The sequence below is a fragment of the Achroia grisella genome, unplaced genomic scaffold, assembly GCF_030625045.1.
Source record: "Achroia grisella isolate CSIRO2021 unplaced genomic scaffold, CSIRO_AGI_Agris_v1 utg109, whole genome shotgun sequence".
Classification (NCBI taxonomy): Eukaryota; Metazoa; Arthropoda; class Insecta; order Lepidoptera; family Pyralidae; genus Achroia; species Achroia grisella.
Window position 1 is genome coordinate 7,098,643 of NW_026712573.1, and position 23,061 is coordinate 7,121,703.

At 31.5% G+C, this 23,061-nt stretch overlaps 1 protein-coding gene and 1 long non-coding RNA gene across 2 annotated transcripts; one reads left to right on the forward strand and one right to left on the reverse strand.

Annotated features, from left to right (window-relative positions):
- The first annotated feature begins 1,381 nt into the window (after window positions 1-1,381).
- LOC131846958 (uncharacterized) lies at window positions 1,382-5,362 on the forward strand. Its single transcript, XR_009357694.1, has 3 exons — window positions 1,382-1,467; window positions 3,218-3,403; window positions 5,281-5,362. It is a non-coding gene; the product is annotated as an uncharacterized LOC131846958 (long non-coding RNA).
- LOC131846948 (retinol-binding protein pinta-like) lies at window positions 1,461-21,102 on the reverse strand. Its single transcript, XM_059196368.1, has 5 exons — window positions 20,437-21,102; window positions 5,269-5,428; window positions 3,240-3,420; window positions 1,873-2,064; window positions 1,461-1,745 (listed from the first exon to the last, which is right to left on the reverse strand). The coding sequence occupies exons 1-5, from the start codon at window positions 20,582-20,584 to the stop codon at window positions 1,506-1,508; spliced, it is 921 nt and encodes a 306-aa protein (XP_059052351.1). The 5' UTR covers window positions 20,585-21,102; the 3' UTR covers window positions 1,461-1,505.
- Window positions 21,103-23,061: the final 1,959 nt, after the last annotated feature.

Sequence of the window (23,061 nt, forward strand, 5' to 3'; positions counted from 1 at the left end):
AACAAGTTCTGTTTGTTTTTAAACTTATTTTTATACTAGTTGTTGACTGCGACTTCGTTTTTGATCTTATAACACGCACAAATTCTCAGCCCCTTATAGCGTGTATTTTTGGGATAAAAGTTGCCCTAAGTAATTTTATTGAAATCCGTTCAACAGGTTAGGTGTAAGAAAGTAACAAACATTGAATGTTAGTATAAAGACAAACCTATATCTACAACGTTGGATACAAATATAGGTACCTATCTATCGAAATGTGAGCCGTTTAAGTATTGCGTTCACCACCACCACGTTGACAACTGACACCGTTACTGGTAGGTATGTATTATGTCTACATGTAATTATAATATCTATCAATAACCGGCACATTTCCATTTGATTACATCCCCACATAACTTAGTTTTAAAGTTCAGTGTAACTTCCTCTTTAGATTACCAAGTACCTTGCAGTTCACACCACGACTCCGCATTGAGTGTTCGTTAATGAAAAGCATATGTAACAACTTAAATAAACGGGATCATTGAACAAGTTATAAATATTTCATCTGTACCTTACTATTTTGATAGTTAGTTAACATGATATTACAGGGACCAAATAAATAAGGTAGCGAGACCTCATCACATAACGCTACAGTGGTGAGGTGAAACTCAGCATTCAACAGTAGCAAACAGTATTGACACTAAAGTTGTATAATTTTATATTTATGAAATAATATACCTACCTCTACCTTTGTTATCCCCATAGGGTAATCAGCAGCGTGGGTCAAATAAACGTGACCTAAAATAGTATCTATATATGTATAATAATACCTACCTAAAATTTTCTAGAAGTGAATATTCGCTGGAGTAATCAAAATTCATTATTTACTACTAAAGTTTATTTAATTTACTTAATCTAAATTAAATATCATCTTCACATGGATAGCATACATTACTCATAATATCTTGCTTAAACTACTTAAATATCACAATTACAACCAAAGTAATATACACATTTTTACTACTAAAACTACTTACGAACGTTATAAAATATTCTAAAACGATGAAGACCAGATGGTAAGTCAATAGCACAAAAACAGATGTGTTAAAATGATATAGTGATATACTTTTATAGTGGGAAATTTCCCACTATAAAAGTACAACCTCTTAATTTTATCATATCAATTTTAATCACTAAACGAGGTGGCCATGTATGACAGATAGACAAATGTAAATCAAAACCTTCTTTTGTGAAGTAAATTAGCAGTTATCATAGTTGTGTATTAAAAATATTAGATGTTTCTTTTCATATTTAGTTTTTTTATTGTTATCAATATTATTTTTGCTTATTTATGTATGTTAATTAGTTAACAATCTATTGCTTATTCAAATCTGATCTTTGGTGCGTCGACAGTCCTTCTTCCTGTATAGACTGAATCGTATGCAAAGTTGTGGCAATAACCAACCACAGAGTAACAATCTTTGAGATAAGGTAACATAGAAATTTCTACTACAATTACGAATAAGTAATTAGTCAATTTCAAGTTTTCTGAATGCGCCGACTGTTCCATATATATCAGTGTCAAGCATTGGGGCTGGGGTGGTGTTAATTATATTTAAGTTACGAAGGTAGTCACGCAGCTCATCGACACGGTGGCGCCATTTTTTGGCCAGCGTATCTATGGATTCCTCTTCACCACCCCACTCAGCTGGCAACACTCTGGCGGGTATATGCTCTAAAAGATCCTCTTCACGAGAATGAATATAATACTGTAACAAAATACATTATTGTTATTTTAAGCAACTACGAACATTAATAATGAGATTTGATTTGGTCTGATTTGCTGTTTTCAATGTTTATTAAGATAGCTCTCAACATTTGAATACGGTAACTTACTCGTCTTCGAATCTTCTCATTAACGCAGCTGCGCATGAGTTGCAGTGAAGAGGCAAAAAGGGTGGGCGCTCCTACTACGTGGATCCTTTTCAATCTTTGAGGGTAAGCGGCCTGCGCCAGGTGGATACTACGGCGTACCACATTCGCTGCTGCCATCACGCGAGCCGCGAATGAAGCTCGGATATGGGATACCTATACGAAATAAATTAAATCAATAGAATAAAATACAACTGTAACAAATGGAAGATATCAATATTGATGTCGTTACATCATTCATGGGGTATTATTACGGGAATTATTAAAACCAAAACTATACAGTAGTCGTCGAAGTATTTCATGTAATATATATATACGTTAACATGACACGCTTATATTTAATGGGGGTAGACAGATACAATGAAATGCGGATATATGTACGCTTAACTGCAGCGTCATTAATAAAACCATCAATATGATGATTAGCGTAGCCGAGAATGGCCGTGATTTACTTTTTGTTTCGTATCTACGTCATCGTTGCGAGCCTATAAAATTAATTTGTTTCCGTTAATGCTGGTTTAACCGTCAAACCCAGAAAGCACGTGTCCTCGATTATTCCAAAAACAATCCAACTCGCATATTAAACACAATTTAATCGATTGTTAAACTGATGGACAGTTTTAAACAACGCAGTAGTTACAATTATGTATCTACGTAAACAAAAACATTTGCTTACCTGCGTCATTTTTTTATATGTAACAACATTTCATGTGAACTAAAAGTAAAGTGCCTACTAGAGCTTATTAGACTATATAGGCCAGAATACTTAATTATAATATACTCGTATGCAGTAACTATATCAGGGCAGAGTATTATTTATTTATTTAAAACTTTATTGATTTTGTACAATAGTGGCTTAATGCTAATAGAATTCTCTACCAGCCAAACTTACTGAGTGCAGAGATACTCGAAGGCGGTTTAGTTTTAATAAATTAAATGTAATTATATAAAGTAGATATAAGATTATACATATACGTGATAATATACTACCTACAATCAAATTATGATTAATGAGCATACATATTACATATTATATATTATGGAATAATACATTAATTAACGAACAATATTCTTGTTCACTATTCTTGTAGTATTCCTACACTGTTATTCAATTATATTTTAGATCAACATAATAATCACTAATCCTACTAAACATAATAATCATATTAGCTGAAAGTTACTCTTTCAGACATATGTAATGAAAGATTTTTTAACATTGTTCAATAGTTTTATATCACTACAAACAAATTAACAAATATAATAATATGTTCATCTTTATAAAATTAATAATGTATTAAATTAACTATAGGTATAATAGGATACCAGCTTACCTCCCAAATGAAAACATCACCGGCAATTAAAGTCTCGTCATGAATCCGCGCGTCACTCACGAGAAGGATGGCGCGCACCACATTTGTGATGTCCGCTGTGGATTCTTGGTACCCTGGTCTGATACGAAGGATTGTCACCCGATACCCTTCGTCGGTCACCTTTGGTAATGGTACCACATCTCTGCATAATACACGGGTGATAATTATTTTATGTATTATACAAGCTGATAGCCTTATGGAACAGCATACAAGCTGACGGCCCACCTGACGAAAAATGGCAATCGCTGATAAGCGTCAGCCAAACTAAGCAGAGCTTGTGTTATGAGTATTAGATAACTGACATAAATACAACTTTTTTGTGAATACATGAATATTATACACATCTAGACCGATACAAACACTCATACTAATTACAAATGTTTGTACCGTGCGATGAAATGATTCCGCGTTCCCGCGTTCATAAGAAGTAAGACAGTGTGTTAAAAATCTAGACCCCCACCGTGGTCGTTAAATATAATATATAACAATAATATTTGTGTGCTACAAATATCACGTCGTCTTGGGATTTCATGCGCTGTCATTCTTGAGGGGATCTTGATTCAACGTGTCATGCCTCCATATCCTATAACTTCTCCTAAATTCCATCATTCAAACCGAAAGACATATTACAAAGCAAGCTCCTTGATACCAGAACAGGTTCTCACCTACCTGAACTCGTATCCATGTAGCCGACATTGTACGAAGTACAAACTGTAGCTCAGTAATTAAATTACTATGGGAAAACATAAGGACTTTGTTAACGTCAGTAAATACATCATAACGTAGGTTAAACAAAGCCTTTTGTTAAATTTTCTCATGGCAAAACGTAGGACCGAGTAATTTTGACAAAATTAATGCATACATTAATATATACATCTTCAAAACAAAGTAATTATATACGTATTTACCTAATCTATTTATGCGTTTCCTTCCTGAGCGTCTCGGTCTGCTACGCCTACCGCCCGGTAGTGATTTATTATTTTTTCTATATATGGTTCATTATTATTATTAATAGAAGGGGTCACGTAGCTATTTAATGCCAAAACATACGTCATCAGGTTTATTGACGTTAAAGATAACAAAAAATTTGCAACTTAATGTGTGTTGCTTTGTGTGGCCGTCACGATGGTGCTTCCGTGTTGTAAACGGAAACGCGCTTGGTAAATAAGGGTTGAGCTTTAGAACAATTTTTTCTAAAATTTCTGTTTACTGAAATATAATAAATAGGATTTCTTACTACATTTTAGTTTTTTTCTAAAACCTTAAGCATAATTTTAAGCATATACCTATTTTGTATGCTTATACAGATTTCTATATTTTATTGTATTGTCACAGAATATAACGTACATAAACAATTAGAATTTTAACTAAGTTGTTCTACTCAGACTTCTTTTGTGACTCAAGCAGCGGACCTGACAATATAGTAATTATTTTTTTTATGTAATGTTTATACTACTATATTATTATAATTAACTAATTATATCATTTACATAACTTAATTGTACAACTACAACCTAAAATTAAAAAGCTTAAAAAATATAATACAATAACTAAAATATATTATTATAATATTATTCCCTTTAGGCAAAGTTATTATATTTATTTATATATTCATTCTTGTTAATAAATATGTATTAAAATATAAGACAATTATTCCTAAATTTACAATTTCTTTTCATCAGTTGACTGAAATGTAATTCTAAAATTTAATAAATAAGAAGGCATTATTTATATTTAATTAAATGTTATATATCTTCTATTATCGTGTATTGTATGTATTATATTGTATCTGATTCAAAGGGTTTTTTTAGCAACCCAGCGTGCAAATACTGACAGCGTATATAATAAGGTACGAGTGCTACAAATTTAGTTGATAATTATTTCGTCCGCAAATTAAGAAAATAAACCTTTTATTACCCAAAATTTTTTTTTCCATGTTTTTGTTTTGATCAGAATTATTTAACTATTTATAAAAAAATATAGAGCTTACATTAGTTTACAGGTATCCCTGAGTGGTGGTTCATTAAGGGATCTGTATTCATATAGGTCTCGATGCCGGGAGCGCGACAGAAAAAATGTTTCCAGTTTATTCCTTGCTCTCTCCATATCCAAGCGACAACCACGTACGAATACTTCCAAGAGTTTTTTATCTGTAAAGAAAATAGTTACAAAATATATATATACATAATTTAACTCTGAAGAGCACATTTGCCATTAAAACACGCTACGACCCTTAGAAGTACCTAAAGTGAATTATAGAGTACCTACATTGCAAAACTAAAACTCCACTACTGCAAAATCATCTGAAAGTAGTTTATACACAATTTAATCAGTATTGTCTAGTAAGTGAACAGCTTAAAAGTATTTTTATGTGTATACCTAATTATAAAATATTCCTAATATATGTAATTTAACACATTACGTAGCGAATTTAAACGTACTAAGCGAATATCTAGTGGGCGCACTATATTGAGGTATCCGAGATAATAATTTCTTCAAAGGTCTTCTTAAAATACAATAGACGTAGATAAAAAGAATTATTAGTTATTTTACCATTATGGTCGGGGCTACGACTTACTACACTGTTTTTTTAATACTATTTGGCAAACTGTGCAGTCACGTGCAAACTCTAGTCACGTCTTCTAAAATTGTTCAAATATAATTACGCTGAAACCACCATTGCGTCTGCAGTTCTTATCAAATTTTACTACTTATGTCACCCGACTACCCAGATTTTTAAATTTCTGGCACCTTCCTATACAGATATGTTTTTAATACAATTTTATAGAAAACACTAAAAGCATCTAGTACTACTCTCATAAATATCGACGTACTTATAGTTAGATTCTAGTATTATGTTGCCTTTGAAGTGCTAGAATTTAGTGGAATAAGTAAGTTATAAAACAAAAAAGCAAGTCACTCAACTCTGCTCAACTGAAAGAGCCAATGTGTGTGATAGGCATATCTAATTTATTAGCTATTTTTTTACTAACGGTCCGCTTAGCTATGCTAACAACTGCCAAGCCTGCTTACCCTGAAAATGACCTTTGGCTGCAAAGTTTGTCATCACTGTATAGCCTATTATAGCCAAGACGTTAAAGGTAAAACCATTCATTTCCACACTGATAGCAATGTAGTACCACCACCTTTGTGAACTTTGTTAAAATATATTATAACTTAGGTACTCTAAGTATGGATTCTATGTAGCGTCATTATACTAATGGAAAAACACATAGGTAAATATTTATGTCCCTTAGGACAATCAGATCTTAATCTGATTAGCCATTCAAATTAGTGTGAGTGGAAAAATTCATGAATTAAGACCCTATGTCTTAAGAAAGCAAGCATGTGTAGATATCGTGTGAATAGCAAGCTAACATTCTAGTTACCGAGTACTTTTTATACTAAATTCTGAACAGAACGACTATCTTCAATGGGAGATAAAGATGGATGACTATGAAAACGAACGAGGTTCGTGGTATGGTGATTAATTCCGAAGATGGAATCTTAAATTACCTAATTACTTAGTAAAACTTTATGTTTATTAGTACGAACTGCGTACGAGCTGTTTTTATTTGCGATATAACAGTAGGTAGATTAACCGATTCAGTGACTGACCACATCGTACAAATAAATAACCTCGTTGGCGGAATGGAAAAGTTTGGTTGAAAATCGTCTAAGTAGAACTATTATTCCGTTGTATGCCCCTTGTATCCGCCCCTTATTTCCAGACTTGTCATAATTTGAAGGGTATTTGAATGCAGAAACTTTTGGTGCCAAAATCGTGACCGAAATCGAATGCAACGCAATGATGAAAGCTTACTCAAACTAAACCTGAGGAAAATGTCAATGTAAAACAAACTTGATATGTGTGTTTAAGACGGCCCTGCTTGAAGTAAGTAGGTACTTCTATAAATCTCGTTGTGAAGTGAAGAATTTCATCAGTGAAGGCATAAGAAAGTAACCTTTACCCAAGTATTAAAAAAATTAGACTCCTAAACCGCTGAATCAATAATAATGTTTTTTTAACTAGTTCAGTTATTATAATATTATTATTAATTACTAAGACTTAAGAAATGTGGGATCAGGTAGGTAAGTATTTCTATCAAATCTATACATATAAATAAAATTGTTTGTTTGTAATATTGAAATAACCGTTTTTTACTACATGCATATGAATATAAATACGGTATATACACCAAAATAACATATTCTACAATTTTTGTCTGTCTGTCTTTCGGTCTGTTTATTCCGGCTGATCTCTGAAATTGCTGGACCGATTTTGACGGGATTTTTTTAGGCAGGTAGTTGATGTACCTAATAAGGAGTAACTTAGGCTACTTTTATTTTAGAGAAATCTTTTAAATTAGAAAAATAAAGTTAAATTCCACACGGACAAAGTCGCGGGAACAGCTAGTCTAAAATAAGAATGTAATCAAAATAAAAGAGCTCTTGTTTAGACACTAGTCATTATAAACTGAAACGAGATCGTATCAAAAAGTAGCCTAATTAGGTACATATTACAATTTACGTCGAAAATATTTTTATATTAATTTCGTCTTTGTATAACAATAACGGACCTTAGACAGTCAGGCTGGTATATGGCTGGGTTGCGGAGAGAAACAGGTGAAACAGGTCTTGCCGTGACCAACACCGTCGCCGGACCTGAATGCTATCGACCATTGCCTCAAGAGGATATCAATAACCAACAATCTCTAATGTGTTTCGCATAATAATTCTAATTCAATGTTCGCCACCTGTGGCATAAAATATAGACTGTGGAATAGAACTTTAGTTAAGCCGGAAATAATTAGAATATTATACTACTTATTAGGCAATATTTTATTAAAGATCTGGCATAGTAATTTTTAAACCTGTACTCATTTTTCATACAAACATATTACGAATGCTATAGTACATTAGCTACTTTTGTATGAATACTATTTATGTATATGTACACTACAATTTATTTTCTTTTATAAAGAAGGACCACGATAAAAAAATACATTCGGATTTCGTACTTTCAAAGTAACTATCTATCCACTTTTGGCGGTCACTTGAAAATATGTATGTAGGTAATTCCAGTAATTATTTATCATAATTGTTATTTCTATATAGTAGTAAATAATGCTGAATTTTAACAATTTAAAACTAACGCGATAGAGTATAAAGTATACAATATAAAATGAGTTATACAATAATTTAGACCAAGTTTTACAAGATAGTAAAATTGTCCTAACTTTAATTGGGTTGATGCTTATATCGTACTTCACACCTTGTGCTTATAAACTGATTTTAAAACACAGCGAACAGACAGAACCGGTTGGTTACCAACTCACAAAGTTCTATGTTTGCCTTTATTATCGTATATTTTTCGTAAGTCATATTGGAATAGATTTCCTACTAAGTACCTACTATGATTTATATTGTCCAACGACCTCCTGGGTTTCGCCTTCCATTTGGTTTTATTGCTGTCTGACTTCACAGTTGTACTAATAAAGAAAACGGTAGACCAAATTTTCTCTTTCAATCTGTCAATATTTTTTAGTTATATACATACTTATAACACTAATTTTTATGTTTGAATTGTGAAATGTACTCGCGGAACAAAAATCTATTATAGTCGTAATAGTGAACATTAATATTGCCATTCGTAGAGTTCGGATCCGAGTGTTTGACATCTGGCGTGCTGTGTGCCAACCACTCGGATCCGAAACATGTTTTTTTTATTAAAATAATCATAGATATACATTCATCCATATTTTTAAATATTCGTATATACTTAATCAAAATACGCCTTAAACTGAATTGGTTCCCAGCTATTATTTTACATTATTTTGTGGGCCGTGAATGTGTTAAACATGTTTTAGACAAATCTTACAAAGGCAATTAATCAAATAGGAACAGCCGTTTTATAGTGAAGATTAGGTACACATATTCAGCAATTGATTTTTATTTATAGGTTTATTTGTTAATTCAGTCTAGCGGTGTACCAAATTTCATTCTAATCTGTTCAGTTAAGTCTGTCAAAAAATATTATTGTCCTCAACAATTTATAACTTCTAGGTATATTAGAATACATTTTTTTATATTTGAAAGCACAACACCAAGAACTTAACTAGACTATAATAATAATACGTAAGATATATACATATAACTTAAGATATTCCCAACTAGATTATACAGTTGCTAATAATATCTCAAAAAAAAAAAAAAATTAAATTAACTATTTAGCGGTGATTTGTAAAGCTTTTTGTAAAAGATGAATGTGTCCTTAAAAGGTTTAACAACTGTAACTGTTAAACAGTTCGTACATAGCTACAGACTCAAATGACATTTAATCTTTTAAGTTACATAATCAAAGTGTTGTTATACGATACGGTATAATATGATACGGTCCACTGAAGAAAAGCAAAAGAATATAAGGAAAGCAACTAATAGAAGTTTAATTCGAATACAGTATTATTATTTTTAACATGTTTAGTGTAAGGTTTGCGAAAACGTTCATTGATCAGAATATATAATGTAGTTGCTTGTGTTGTAAGCTGTAAAGGGTTAGCGTTATATTGCAAAATTGCAACGTGAAAGGAATTGAAAATAGCGGTTCATGCTGTGGTCACAGAGAGAAATTACAAAACATTGGAGTAGGTACGTATATTCATTAACATAATTAATTCGTAGTGTCCATATAATCCACAGTTATTATAAATAGATTTTGCAACATTGTGTACTTTGTGTCATTTGTTAACCCTCCTCAATTAGATGGCGGTGGCGATGGCTGTCTAATTGACTCAGTTGACTCTCTATATCTCTCTCAGTGTTCCATATATTGAAAAGGATATACAGAGATAATTCCTATAAAAATATGATTATCTCCAAAAGAATTTTTGAACAATAACATATTGATGAACTGAACTCTGAATTCGATAGTTCAATAGTAAGTTTGATATCTACAATACTAAATATTTAGCCTATTAACTTTCTTTAAACTAAGTATTATGTGGTGTTATTAATGAAAATGTAAAAAGTTAGAAACAAAATGTAACAAAAGTATAGGTAACATAACTAGTGTAGCATCAGTTTTAATCTATTCTTGTAAGTATACGATACCTAATAGTGGACATATGAACAGAATAACATTAGCAATAATTTTACTGAAAAAAGAAAGACACAAGCACATTTAATAACAATTTTGAAAATAGGAATGATAGATAGATAGATGTATCGTTTATTTGTTTGTCACTAATCACACACAACATGTTCATAAGAATAGACAATATATAATACAACATAAGATTTATAAAATTGTGTTATTATGTGTGATCTGTAGCAATACAAAAAGGTCGAGGCTCAGCGTGGAACATTGTTCAAGGAACAAAACACTGATTTTCAGCTTTAACCTATTTGAAGGTACGTGAAAATAATAATTAAAATAAATATAAAATAAAAAGAGCAATATTATTGATGATTGTCTGTGCTGCGTGTGTATAATAAAAATAATGTAAATAATTCAGAGTATAATTAGATATAATTTTAACTGAGTGATAAGGGTTAAACGAAAAAAAAAAAGAAAATATTAATAAGAGTAACATAGAAAAAACAATATTAAAAATCATTACGTGAGATTGCAACCGCTAGCCAAGAAATTTCTGTGGAATGCCTAATGATGATATTTGTAGGTTTCTACAAACAATGGCAGCGCATGGATGGTATCGCGGTTTTTATACGACAACCTGTATGTAGTATCTACTGTTCATGTATATAGGCAATGTCTACCACTTACTGTCAGCTTATTTACCATTCCAATTTCATTAAAAAAAATGTAAGACATCATTTTGATATCTATATAGGTAGGTAATAGAAGCAAAAACGTGATTTTTGTTACTAAGTTAGTTGGCAATGTCATTCGTCTCTGTGAGTACGCTTTCTAGGTCACTCTAATTACTATAATGGACACTTAATTAAATCGATTTTAAGTAGTTAAGCTAGTATTACAAAACAAGTCAGTGATCGATCGTTTTTTCCTTGCAAGCGTAGGTTGCGAATGGGCTCGTCAGAGGAGAACATAAGAATAAATTAATATTTACCATACAGATGTTTATAATGCGTCATTTTAATATACATAACAAAGTAGTAAATACGTGATTTTTGTTATTAAGTCATTGCGTCAACAAAGTCATTTGATTCTCTGAGTACCTACGTCAACACAGCGCTTTCTAGGTCACTTTGATTGATGCATATTGGACAAAAATTCAATCGATTTTATTACAACCATTTAGATACGCGTTGTGGAGATAGAATCTCTTATTTTTTATTTTAATCCAGACAAAATTGTTTATGTAACAATATTGGCCCATATTATATACCATGCATATAAAACTATGTTTAAAATGTGGTCACGACACGCGGACAACATTATTCTTTCACAGTGACCTCGTCACATCACCCCTTATAGCCAATAGTCTTCCTTCATGAAGATGGACAGTATGTTTGTGAGAAACCGGGCCACAATTTTATTGAAGCTCGCGTTTTGATTCGACTGATATCGATGAGATGAGATGCGTCGTCCTCAATTTCATGTACTTTTGGTCCGGAACTATTTGAAAAAGTCCTGTTCCTTTGTGGAGTACGAGTAAGTGGCGCTGCCGTGGTCGACAATGTACGTAATTATATGCTGTCATAATAATATACTGGGAACACTGTAAAAATGATATCATAGACTGTTTGCTCGTTTGTCTTCATTTTACCGGCTTAGCGATACAGCACATAAAATTATAATTGATATAAGAAGCTACTTTTATTTCTTATTTTAAAAGTGTTAAATATATTATTCCTCTACTATAATTTAACATAATAATAATAATATCAATTCTAACAGAAGTTCTTAATTAAGTACCAAACTGAATTTAATGTAACTTTTTCGTATAATAGGGAATCTAAATTTGTGAAGGAAATTAATATCGATCGTGTTCAAGGCAAACTGCATAGATAAATACACAGTATGATACGTTATATTTGGCTATTAGTGGCGCAATCCGGAAATCAATCGTATTATATATATATAAGATATATTTTTAACATAATGTCTAAGTAAGGTTTATAATTTAAAATCCATAAATTTAAATTTTGATACTATTACTATTTTTATCATCATCTGCTTCATCCTTATCCCATTTATTTGGGGTCGGCGTAATATGTTTTTCGCTTCCATTCATCCCTGTTCGCAGTCATCGCGTTATTTACTTCCTTTCTTACCATATCATCTTTCACACAGTCCATCCATCTCTTTTTTGGCCTTCCTCTGCCCTTATAACCATCCACATTCATTTGTAACATCTTTCTTAAAATATTATCCTCGTTCCTACGCATTACATGTCTTACTATTATTACTATTTTTATCTATGTATATAATTCAATAATATAAATAACTATAACTATACTCTTCACTAAATCATTATAAATTCTTCTTAAAAACAATAGTGCTAAATTAATTTCGTAATTATAAATTATACTCATTTATTCCAGACTAGCTGTACCCGCGACTTCGTCCGCGTAAAATAGTGACCTTGAGCAAATAATAAAAAATATATATTAATAATCTAACCCAATAAAAAAGTTTCATCGTTCTAGCTTCAAAAATGAAATTTCCAAACATAATTCCATACAATTCAATCAACAGCCAAAAACTAAGTTTCAAACTACTATCTTTAAAATGAAGATACTTCCATACATACCATACATACATTACATCTCCCCTTTCAACCCCTTATAACCCTTTTTCTTGTTTTTTTTAATGCTACTTATATTAGTGTCATCATGTACCAATGATAAGATGTCGCTATACTGTAACCATTTATGGCTGAGTCCTGTGGCGGTAGGTACTGATATTTTCTCAACAGCCTAAAAAATGGGTTTCAAGTTTCTAGCTTTAAAAAATGACATACATGCATACAACATTTTAACTCCCCTTTTGACCCTTACAACCCATTTTCGTTAATTATATTTAATCAATACGCAAAAAAATAAGATTGAAGCTTAAACTTTTAAAAAATTCCTCTTACAGTCTCTTATAACCCTTTTTAGCATTAAAAAGTAACCTATGTCCTATCTCAAGATCTAGACTTTAAATTTCATTTAAATCAGTTCAGAAGTTTTGGCTTTTAAGACAGACAGACAGAGTCACTTTCACTTTCATAATATTAGTAAGGTATTATTAAATAAACTAACCCAAAAAAGCGTAAGAAAAAAGCTTCATCGTTCTAGCTTCAAATATGACGAATTTCCATAAAAACTTTTATCTGCTATTTTATTTTACCCCTTGAATGGTGACAATGTGATATTTACAAATTTAAATGTCATATTTATTTATATTTAATAAACAGTTTAAACATTTCTTTAAATTCTTTTGAAAATTGGTGGTCCAGTTGGCCAATAACATAATAAAATTTTGTTAAATCAAAATAATAGATGTGATATTCTAAATTGCAAACTATCCCTCTACTTGCGCGAACCATATCTCTGACTCTACTGGCCAGAATGGAGAAACGCGTATTCCGAACCTGAATAGCTCGGATGGAACGGTAGATGTTGTTTCTTCCAAGGAAATGTTGTTCATATGTATTGACAACATTTTTAATATTACATGTTGTTTTATTCTTCAAAAATATTAATAATATGTTCTTACGCTCTTGTCCAAGAGCAGGGTCATCAGTTATAGGCTATACCAGGATTATATTTATGTATTTATAAAATAAAATTGCAGAGCAAAAGTTTATTCATTTAAATTCATAAGGAGACAACGGATTGACAATAATCAGTTGCGCGCGCAACAAATATACAAATGACATATATGTTTATTTATGACATATGAGCGTTAATAAGTCGCATATCTAGTACAATACTGGTGTAATTCAGAAATTAAAAATTTTTGAAAATAGACTTAATAACACAATTATAAAGTAGACTTTCCAAAATATCTAATTTTCATAAAGATAACCTTGCATTACCATTTTCAACCCCTTACAACCCTTTTTTCGCATTAAAAAGTAGCCTATGTCCTTCCTCGGCGTCTAGACTATATGGGTACCAAATTTCATTTAAATCAGTTCAGTAGTTTTGGCGTGAAAGCGAGACAGACAGACAGACAGACAGACAGACAGACAGAGTTACTTTCGCATTTATAATATTAGTAAGGATATCACATGCTACTATAGAGAGAGAGAATACTATGGAAGCGTGATATAATTTATTTATTTACCTATATAGATATAATTACATATAAAGTCACTTATGTACATCTATCTGATATGACACTGCTCTTGTTCAGCTATAGGTATAGAATGGACGGCCCCTCAAGTTAGCACCCCGGGTGCAGTATGTATAGCATGGGTAGGCATTAAACACTACCCATCATAGCCACATCTGTCAATCATGACACTACAAAGGTTATATATTATTATAAAAGAAAACACAACCATATATGAATCGTATTTTCTAATCTCAAACTTAATTGGGTTTACGAATATTTTTATATATTTTCTAGATACATAAACTAAGACTGATTCTTAATGAAGACTGATACATATTTTATTTATTTATAAAAATAATTATGTCTTTAAAAAAATATGTTTCATATAATTATATGTTATATAGTTTTAAAAATTTATTATTTTAATCTTAGTTTAATTAAAATAAACTTCTATGATTACATAGAATATAAAAAACCTTATATGACAGTCCTTAGACTATCTAGAACTCTTAGTTGCTGTACTTCAGCCAAAATTCAGAAAAAAAAAATATTATGCCAGACAAAATATATTTTTTAAACAAATCTGTTTATTATAGTGTAGTGCCTACATTTTGATTCTATATAGTTATAGATATACGTCTAAGTCTGGGAATGCGGTTGACTTTAGCGCAATAGTAGTGCAATCAAGTATTAGGTACATTAGTGGCGCTAAATTTTAAATTACATTTCCCAACTGGTAACGTAGATAGATAGACCTTTATATTTTCCACAACCGCAGAAAGAAGTAGTAAATAACACTGTAATCCTGTATGTTATGACTGTCGAAATAAATCCGCCTCTTCTTTACTGGGTAGTTGATCATGTATTTTTGGACATTAATTATCATATTTTGGGGCATAACGCGGTCTAGTGTAGCCTAGGTCAAGAATGCAAAAACAATCTTCAAGATAAAATATCAAAATGAAAGAATTCGTAAGTAAGTGTTGGATTATAATTTTGCTAAAGTTTAATATAGAATTATGTAGCACATAGGCATAGGGGACTGAATCAGATTTATTAATGGTTGGTTATATCGTAATTCTAATTAATGAATCGTGAGACGGTGTGGATTTAATGGCTCGTGAATGACCATCTCCAGGTTGCATGTTCCAGCAGTGTAAATATATACCTACATATCTACAGGTCGAGTTATTTCATATATTCAGTGTTAAAAAATAAAGTAGCGTATTTATTAAGTATTTTTTAAATTATACACTATATACAAACACAAAAAATGTAAATTTTACTTAATTAGTACAGAGACTTATTTTCATTCTAGATTCCTAATATTATTTTGAGACCGGTAGAATAGAAACTTTAAAGCCTATAGGCAAGTTTATTCTCTGAACAACTCTACACGTATTTATTAAATATCAAAATTACTACGTAATAATACAGACATATATATGCAAAATATCATATTTTATAGTCGGCTTGTAGTTTGACATTGTGTGTTGATAGCTAGTCGGCTCCTTTCACGAGTTCTAGTGTATTACAGAAAGGTGAAGTTTTACAAAATAAATATTTAAAAATAAATTCATATATACACAACTACATTATAGGGTTTTTTTTTCATGGATGATTATGCTGCACCCGCCTGCGCTACCGATTTACGCTGACGAGGCACCAGTAGTGGATGATAAGAGGAGCATGATATCAGATCAGTTTGCCCATCGTGATTAAATAACTAGGAATTTACCACGATGGTTTCTATGGGAAACCGCGTGGAGGTCGACCTAACATGGTACATTGCTAGCAATGGGGACACACAGACCCCATTATTAACAAACCCCTTCCCCCAGTGCACATAGGTTGTAATGAAAACCTCAAGAATCAAGCATGATTACTAAAATTCGTATTATTACAACCTGTATATACATTACTTATTTCACAGGCTAAAATTAGACAACATACAAAAAACTGATCGTACAAGTCGGGGTCTCGCATTGAGGGTCACCTACCTATCAAGATATTTTTACATGTTATGATGGTATGGAAAACTTTTTTAATTAACTAAGTTATAAGTAGTATTTTAAATGTTTTACGTAATTAGATAGAGATAAAAATAAAAGAGAAAAATCATTTGAAATTATTATGGGTGGGTCCTCCCTCCTTCACTCACTTCAAAAGTTGTGGTTTGGAGGGTGGAAAATTACAGGGTGAGTGGTGATAGGTTAGGGGGACTTAACATCTTTGTCATCTTGAATGGCAATTCATAAAAGGTGCTAGGGGCGTCACATGGTGACGTTATATCCTTGTACCTATATAAGCGACGGTTGCCACTTACTATTAAGTGCGAGGTCAATTTATCATTCCAGTGACATAAAAAAACCCCTCTTTAATTTTACTGTAAAATATAACCAAAATGAAGAGGAAACGCCACTATATATCCCATGTGGTTGTAGCCCTCTCATATATAAACGTAATATCTCCTTTGGAAAGTTTACACTCTGACTGAGATAAAAACCATCGCTTCTAAGAATATCTTTCAATTCTTGTCCCTGACGGGTCTAAGTAACGAACTTTAAGAAAGGCGAGCACAATATATCTACGTAGGAAGCAGTGTTACAGGTCCATGCACCTGACAATAGCACGAACAATCCAATAAAAAAAATAGTACTATAGAATTTTTGAAATGTAAACTTTGAATATGTAGTTATTTGTTTATATTATGAACATGTATAAGAAAAAAGAATGTGCTCGTTGAACTCTTATAGAGGAAGAATTTACTGAGGTCATTTCTTAAAAATAATATTAATTGTGAGATCATGTGATAAGTAATCTAATGTATCTTGCGTACTTCCTTAATATAAACGTGGAAGTGGCTTGTTTGGTTGGTATATTTAAATAACTTTATGAAATTTTCACATTATCAACCAGTCACGCGAAGAAACGGCTCAGGGCCGTTGAAACGGTCTGAAATATGTGATACAAATAATAATGTTAATATAGTTCATTAAGTAAATTTTGTTTGTGTCATTTAGTAAAGAACCGGTTGTAGAACACATGCTAGCAAAGATAATATTCTAGAAATATGGTCCATCCGCACCGAGCTTAACTTTACAAAAACGACTGTTAATAAAAGTCTTTAACGTAATCGATATCATTATAATTTATTAAATATAAGTAAAGTACCTATGTACGATAGAACCAACTACCAATTAGTGAATAATGGCGAATGTAAATCAGATTAATACGTAAATATCACTATTATAAAGTTTGTACAAAACGCGAAACTATGAGTGAACGTTCTATACCTATTATGTTTTAAATATATAGTCTTCGCTTAAAAGTCAGTATTAAAACGAGTTGTTGAAATTGTTTATTGAACGGAGTTTTTTATTTTTTAATGAATGAATATGAAATGCTACACTCGCCTGCGATAACGGTATATACTGGCGGGGCACCGCTGAAAGATGATATGATGAGGATCAAGTTAGGTCATTAACTACGATGGTTTCCTGGGAGAATAGTGTGGAGGTTGACCTAATAGGGTGTAGGGGTTTAATCCGCAGTGTAGATAAATAGAGTGATGATTAAAGTAGAATATGTATGTATGTAAAAGATAAATTGCAATTTCAACGCAAATATTTACGAACTATAGAAGACAAAAGTTACAGTCTTTCTAAATATAAAATTCTAGTTACAAGTCTTCTATTAACAACGGCTACTTATAAATTTAACAATTAAGTTTAAACCCTGGTAAAATACTAGGAATGCAGCCTAGTCTTCATTACTAATAATTCCGCCCTCCCCCCTATTCATCTGCGGCAGAAATTTTAATATCTATCCATATGGACATATCCTACTAAAAAAATTAAGCATAATAACATTAAATATGCTAGAAATAAAGATTTTTAACAACAGAGTGATACAATAAGGTTTTCGTATATTTTTCTGAAGTAGGTACGTATAGCTAATATAATAGAACATTATATAAGTCTTAATATCCTAATGTCCACCACATTAAGTACGTTGTATACAAGCAATATTAATAATGTTAATAAATACGTACAATAACACTTGATCTCCTTGATCAACGAACCCAACTCATATACACATCGACGACGTCTTTTTAAAAAAATATAAATGAAATCAGTTGTTTTATTGCTTAATTAATAGATGAACATAATACCGTTATAAGTGTATGTACTATAAAGGCACATTAAAGTTGTAAATGTATTATAATTGCGATTGAAGCTTTATGTGAGGAAATATATTAATTAAGCGAGAATGCAATCATTCAAGTTTTCCATAACAATTGTCGATTATATATACTTCTCTGTACCTACATATTAATTATATATTTAGTTGCGGTCTCGTTTTTTCATTTATTTTATATAATAATGTAAATGTCGGTATTTAATACCTAAACTTACTTATTTAACATGACATGACACTAAGTAAGGAACTTTAAATACCGAAACTTTGTTGTAAACCGGAATAATATTCAAATTACCCGCATCAAGTTAGCTATACCACATGTAGAAAAAAGATCCAATATATTTTAAACTTGTTATGTTAAAATAGCAGTACTTGGGTATAATTTGGCAAAACCCTGTCCTTTAGGCAGGTATTAGACGCTCAGTCGTCAATTTCATAAATCAGTTAGGTATTTCAAACACCCTGCAAGTAGTACCTACCCCAAAAGTATACTATTTTATTAACATAAGATGGATAGTTAGAGCAATATGTTTATAAGTACAAATTTATAAAATAAACTGATATACAATCCCCACCTACTCCGGTTATTTTTATGTATAATACCTACCCACACATATGACCTTAATGCAACTATTTCCGTATGAGTAACTTTTGTACGTATGTATTAATCTTTGTCATTTGACTTTATTTAATGGCATATATTTTTATATTTTAATATTCATGTATGTTCAACAGGTAAGTATATAGGTACATTATTTAGTACTGATTAAAAACTTTAATACTATTACATATTTTACTATCTTACACTATTGTGAATTGGAAAGACCTAACCTATATATACATATATATATATATATATATATATACCTATAGCTGCTAAATTATATAAAATATCTTCTTAAACTACCTACTTTCTAAGAGTTCTTGTTGGAAACAGTTTCAATTTAACGGTCTTATAATCATAAATCGAGCTATAAAAGTTGCAAGGTTACGAACTAACACGGTTTAGTCATGTCAGTAACTGACAATATCTATCTGTTTCATAACATTTGTTCAAAACTCTATTATATATCCAGGTTCAGGAATAAAATTCAAATTCAAATAACTTTAGGCAGAAACCTGATTTGTAAGCTAACAGCGGATGAACTAGTGGTGTATATATAGCAATAATTTAGTCGCACTAATATTTAAAAAGTTCCTGACCTAGAAAATAATTTTAAATACAATGAATCTAATTACATATCTATTTACCTAATTATATATCTCTAATTAAGTACATTCTAATTTATAGAATATCTAATATATAAATCTATATTTTTTATTTATTTTCACAACTAGATTTTAAAGTGGTATTCGAGGATAGCAAGTTTTAAATCTAAGTACCTAGTATTGCATCTATCTACGCTAAACTATAGTTAGTATAGATTTCTTAAAATCAAATATTTTATTAATTACCCATTTATAATAATTTACTGAACCGAATTAAATAAAAACGGCATGTTTTCTTGATTAACAAACATACAAGAGTACCTATATACAGACGGCATAGTTTAAATAGGAAATAACGCTTGTTTCTCTTTCAATTTTATTAAAAATGATGATTTAACTTTTCTAATATAAATTGTATACCAGAAGACTATAATTATTATTATTATAATAGGTATGAATTTAATTTAGACGCCCAGATGTAATTGTCTACTTTCTTACCTACGAATTCAGGATCAGGCAGGTATGGTGAGGCTGCCAACATGCTAAGAAGGTCTCTCACACATCTCTCCAGATCACCAGGTCCTTCAGCAAGTTCCTGTTTTAAAACTTCCTCTTGTTTTAAAGAGGGTCCTTCGAGAAACGCCATTGTACACTTCACAACAAGAATATATTGTTTAATATATTTTTTATTTCAAATTCAAATACGTGTTTGTGCACTAAAGCTGAATAAGTACAAAACTGCGAGCGAATCGTTTTCAACTTCTTATATAAACTTGCGACGAATGGAAAAGGGAAGGACAGTAAAGCCCCATGTACATTGAATGCAGTACTACTACAAGCGACATGCGATAAAATTGAGTCGCTTCTACAGCTAAGTGAACTAATGTTCATAAATAAAAGATCCTTCCAATTTCAAATTTTTAAAAAACTATTTTATGTATACATGCCTGTGTATGAGATATTTAGTAGTAGATATAGTATATATGAACAACATTTGATTAGTATAACAGCAAACACAGGAGTTTGGATTATCTTATCTTGGCCATAACTTACTACAGTAGTTTCGACTCTACACGTATTATGGCCTTTTGTATGTGGCGTTTTTTGAGGCTAAAATTAAGAAAGGGTGTTCACTTTACAAAAGGATGTTTATGACGTATCACTGAAAATACTATTTTGTGGCTATGATTGTACAAAAAATTGTATACACGCGGGATTGTAGGCGGTTGTTAATATTTGAATATATTATTATAGTGAACGCGTTAACTTCTACGTCAATAGTATCTTTTTGTATAGTGTTACCCTTACTGTCTCCTTAAAATTGTAAACACTGATGTATTTTTTATTTTTAGTACAAAATCAAAACAGTGCCAAACTTCATACTCCACATATTTGCTTCACAGACATTTGTCTGATGATTACGCATTACGCTTCATCTAGAGTAGCTCTTGGGTATATGATAAACCCTATCGATTATAAAATCATACAACTATATTATTTCAACCAATTTGAGCGAACACACATATGTATGATTGGTTTGCAGCAAACATTATAGACAAAATGAATGAATGTTTCTGTACAACATATTTCCACAGCACATGCTTATCTTGTTATGTGATCACCAATCGGCATTGGGAGACCATGGTAATTATATTGTAACAACAGTAACATACAACTTAGTTTAAAAGTAATAAAGGTTTAGGCCTCTCTACGATGTTGTAATATTACTTTCATTAACGATAAAGAATTGATATTATAAGAAATGATTAATTGCTGGTAACCTACTTCCATTTTACCAGTATTTAACTATTTTGGTTTATATCATAGATATAATTATACCATTTGATCTGTCTCCTAGTTGGGTAGACAAAAATAATGAAATACCCCTTTCTATGACGCATACAATTATAAAGAAAGATCTCGTAATGTAATTATTCATATTTGTTAATAATAAAAATATTATATTATCATTAATTAATATATATTTTTTTTATTTATATTACAAAAACATGAAACGCATTTTGTTGCAACGTTTGAAAGTTACAAGCTAAGTTGATAAAAGTAAGTGAGTACTTTAAAATATAACTATAATACTAGGAAAACAATGGATTTTATTCCTTAATTTTTTTTTATGATAAACGATATCTGTTGCTATTACAGTTTTGTATTCTTGTTTCTTCTCATAACTGGCAGCAGTGTATGCCTGCCTCCTACAATATGAGGTCTTTCAGGCTCGAGTGAATAGACAGAATTTAAAATTATGTTTAACAGCTTCGACCATATTACCATATTATTACTGAACATCAACTAAGCTTGTGCTCAAATACTAATAAAAAAATGTTATAAGTATATATTTATTGCCAAAGGTTTTATAGGTGTAAACGTTTCCTTAAGAATCCATAAATGATGATGGTAGCGATTTGCCGATAAATTTATGCATAATTAAGGTACATGTACATGTTCATGTTGCATTAATTTATAAACATCTTATTATAAAATGGTGATATTAGATCATAAGCCCAGCCATGCTGAAATGACTACGAATTAAACGCGTTAGTTTACAGAGGTAACCGCGTAGTGGTCGACCTAAGAATCAAATTCTTAGGTCATTTCAGCATGGCTGGGCTTATGATTTAATATCACCATTTTATAATAAGATGTTTATAAATTTTGACATCCCCTATTGGTTAGCCCAGGGAGATGCCCTATGAATGCGGATGTAGTGTAATGGTCAGCACAGCTGCCTTCCAAGCAGTTGATCCGAATTTCGATTTACGCTAATCGCATATTTTGGAATGCGAGTCGGATAATCTCCCTAGTATGTTCCAGCATTGTTAAGTCCATCGCCGTGAATACGTGCGCGGGGAATGGTGGCTGAGCAATGTTTGGTTCTGATGCGCTCCGAGCGGTATGGTAATAATGCCTTCGAGTATAATATTTGTCATTAACATAGTGGCAAATAGTCCGGCGAAACGGGCGGCGTAGGCTGGGACAATAGGCCCAGGAGAGACGGGACATGTGCGGAGCGGGCGCGGCTCTGTGTGGGCGGCAGTCTCAGGGATTAAAGTCTGCCGGTCCACAACGGTAACTGAGATAGAGTGAGGCACATTCCGTTTTCCGGTG

What these genes read in the sequence shown, in the direction of transcription:
- LOC131846948 (XM_059196368.1), bottom strand. Translation starts at nt 20,584, where the DNA reads ATGGCGTTTCTCGAAGGACCCTCTTTAAAACAAGAGGAAGTTTTAAAA. An exon ending in GCCTGATCCTGAATTCGTAG is followed by an intron (nt 5,429 to 20,436) that starts GTAAGAAAGTAG and finishes TTTTCTTTACAG; the next exon opens with ATAAAAAACTCTTGGAAGTA. An exon ending in ATGAGAAGATTCGAAGACGA is followed by an intron (nt 1,746 to 1,872) that starts GTAAGTTACCGT and finishes ATTTTGTTACAG; the next exon opens with TATTATATTCATTCTCGTGA.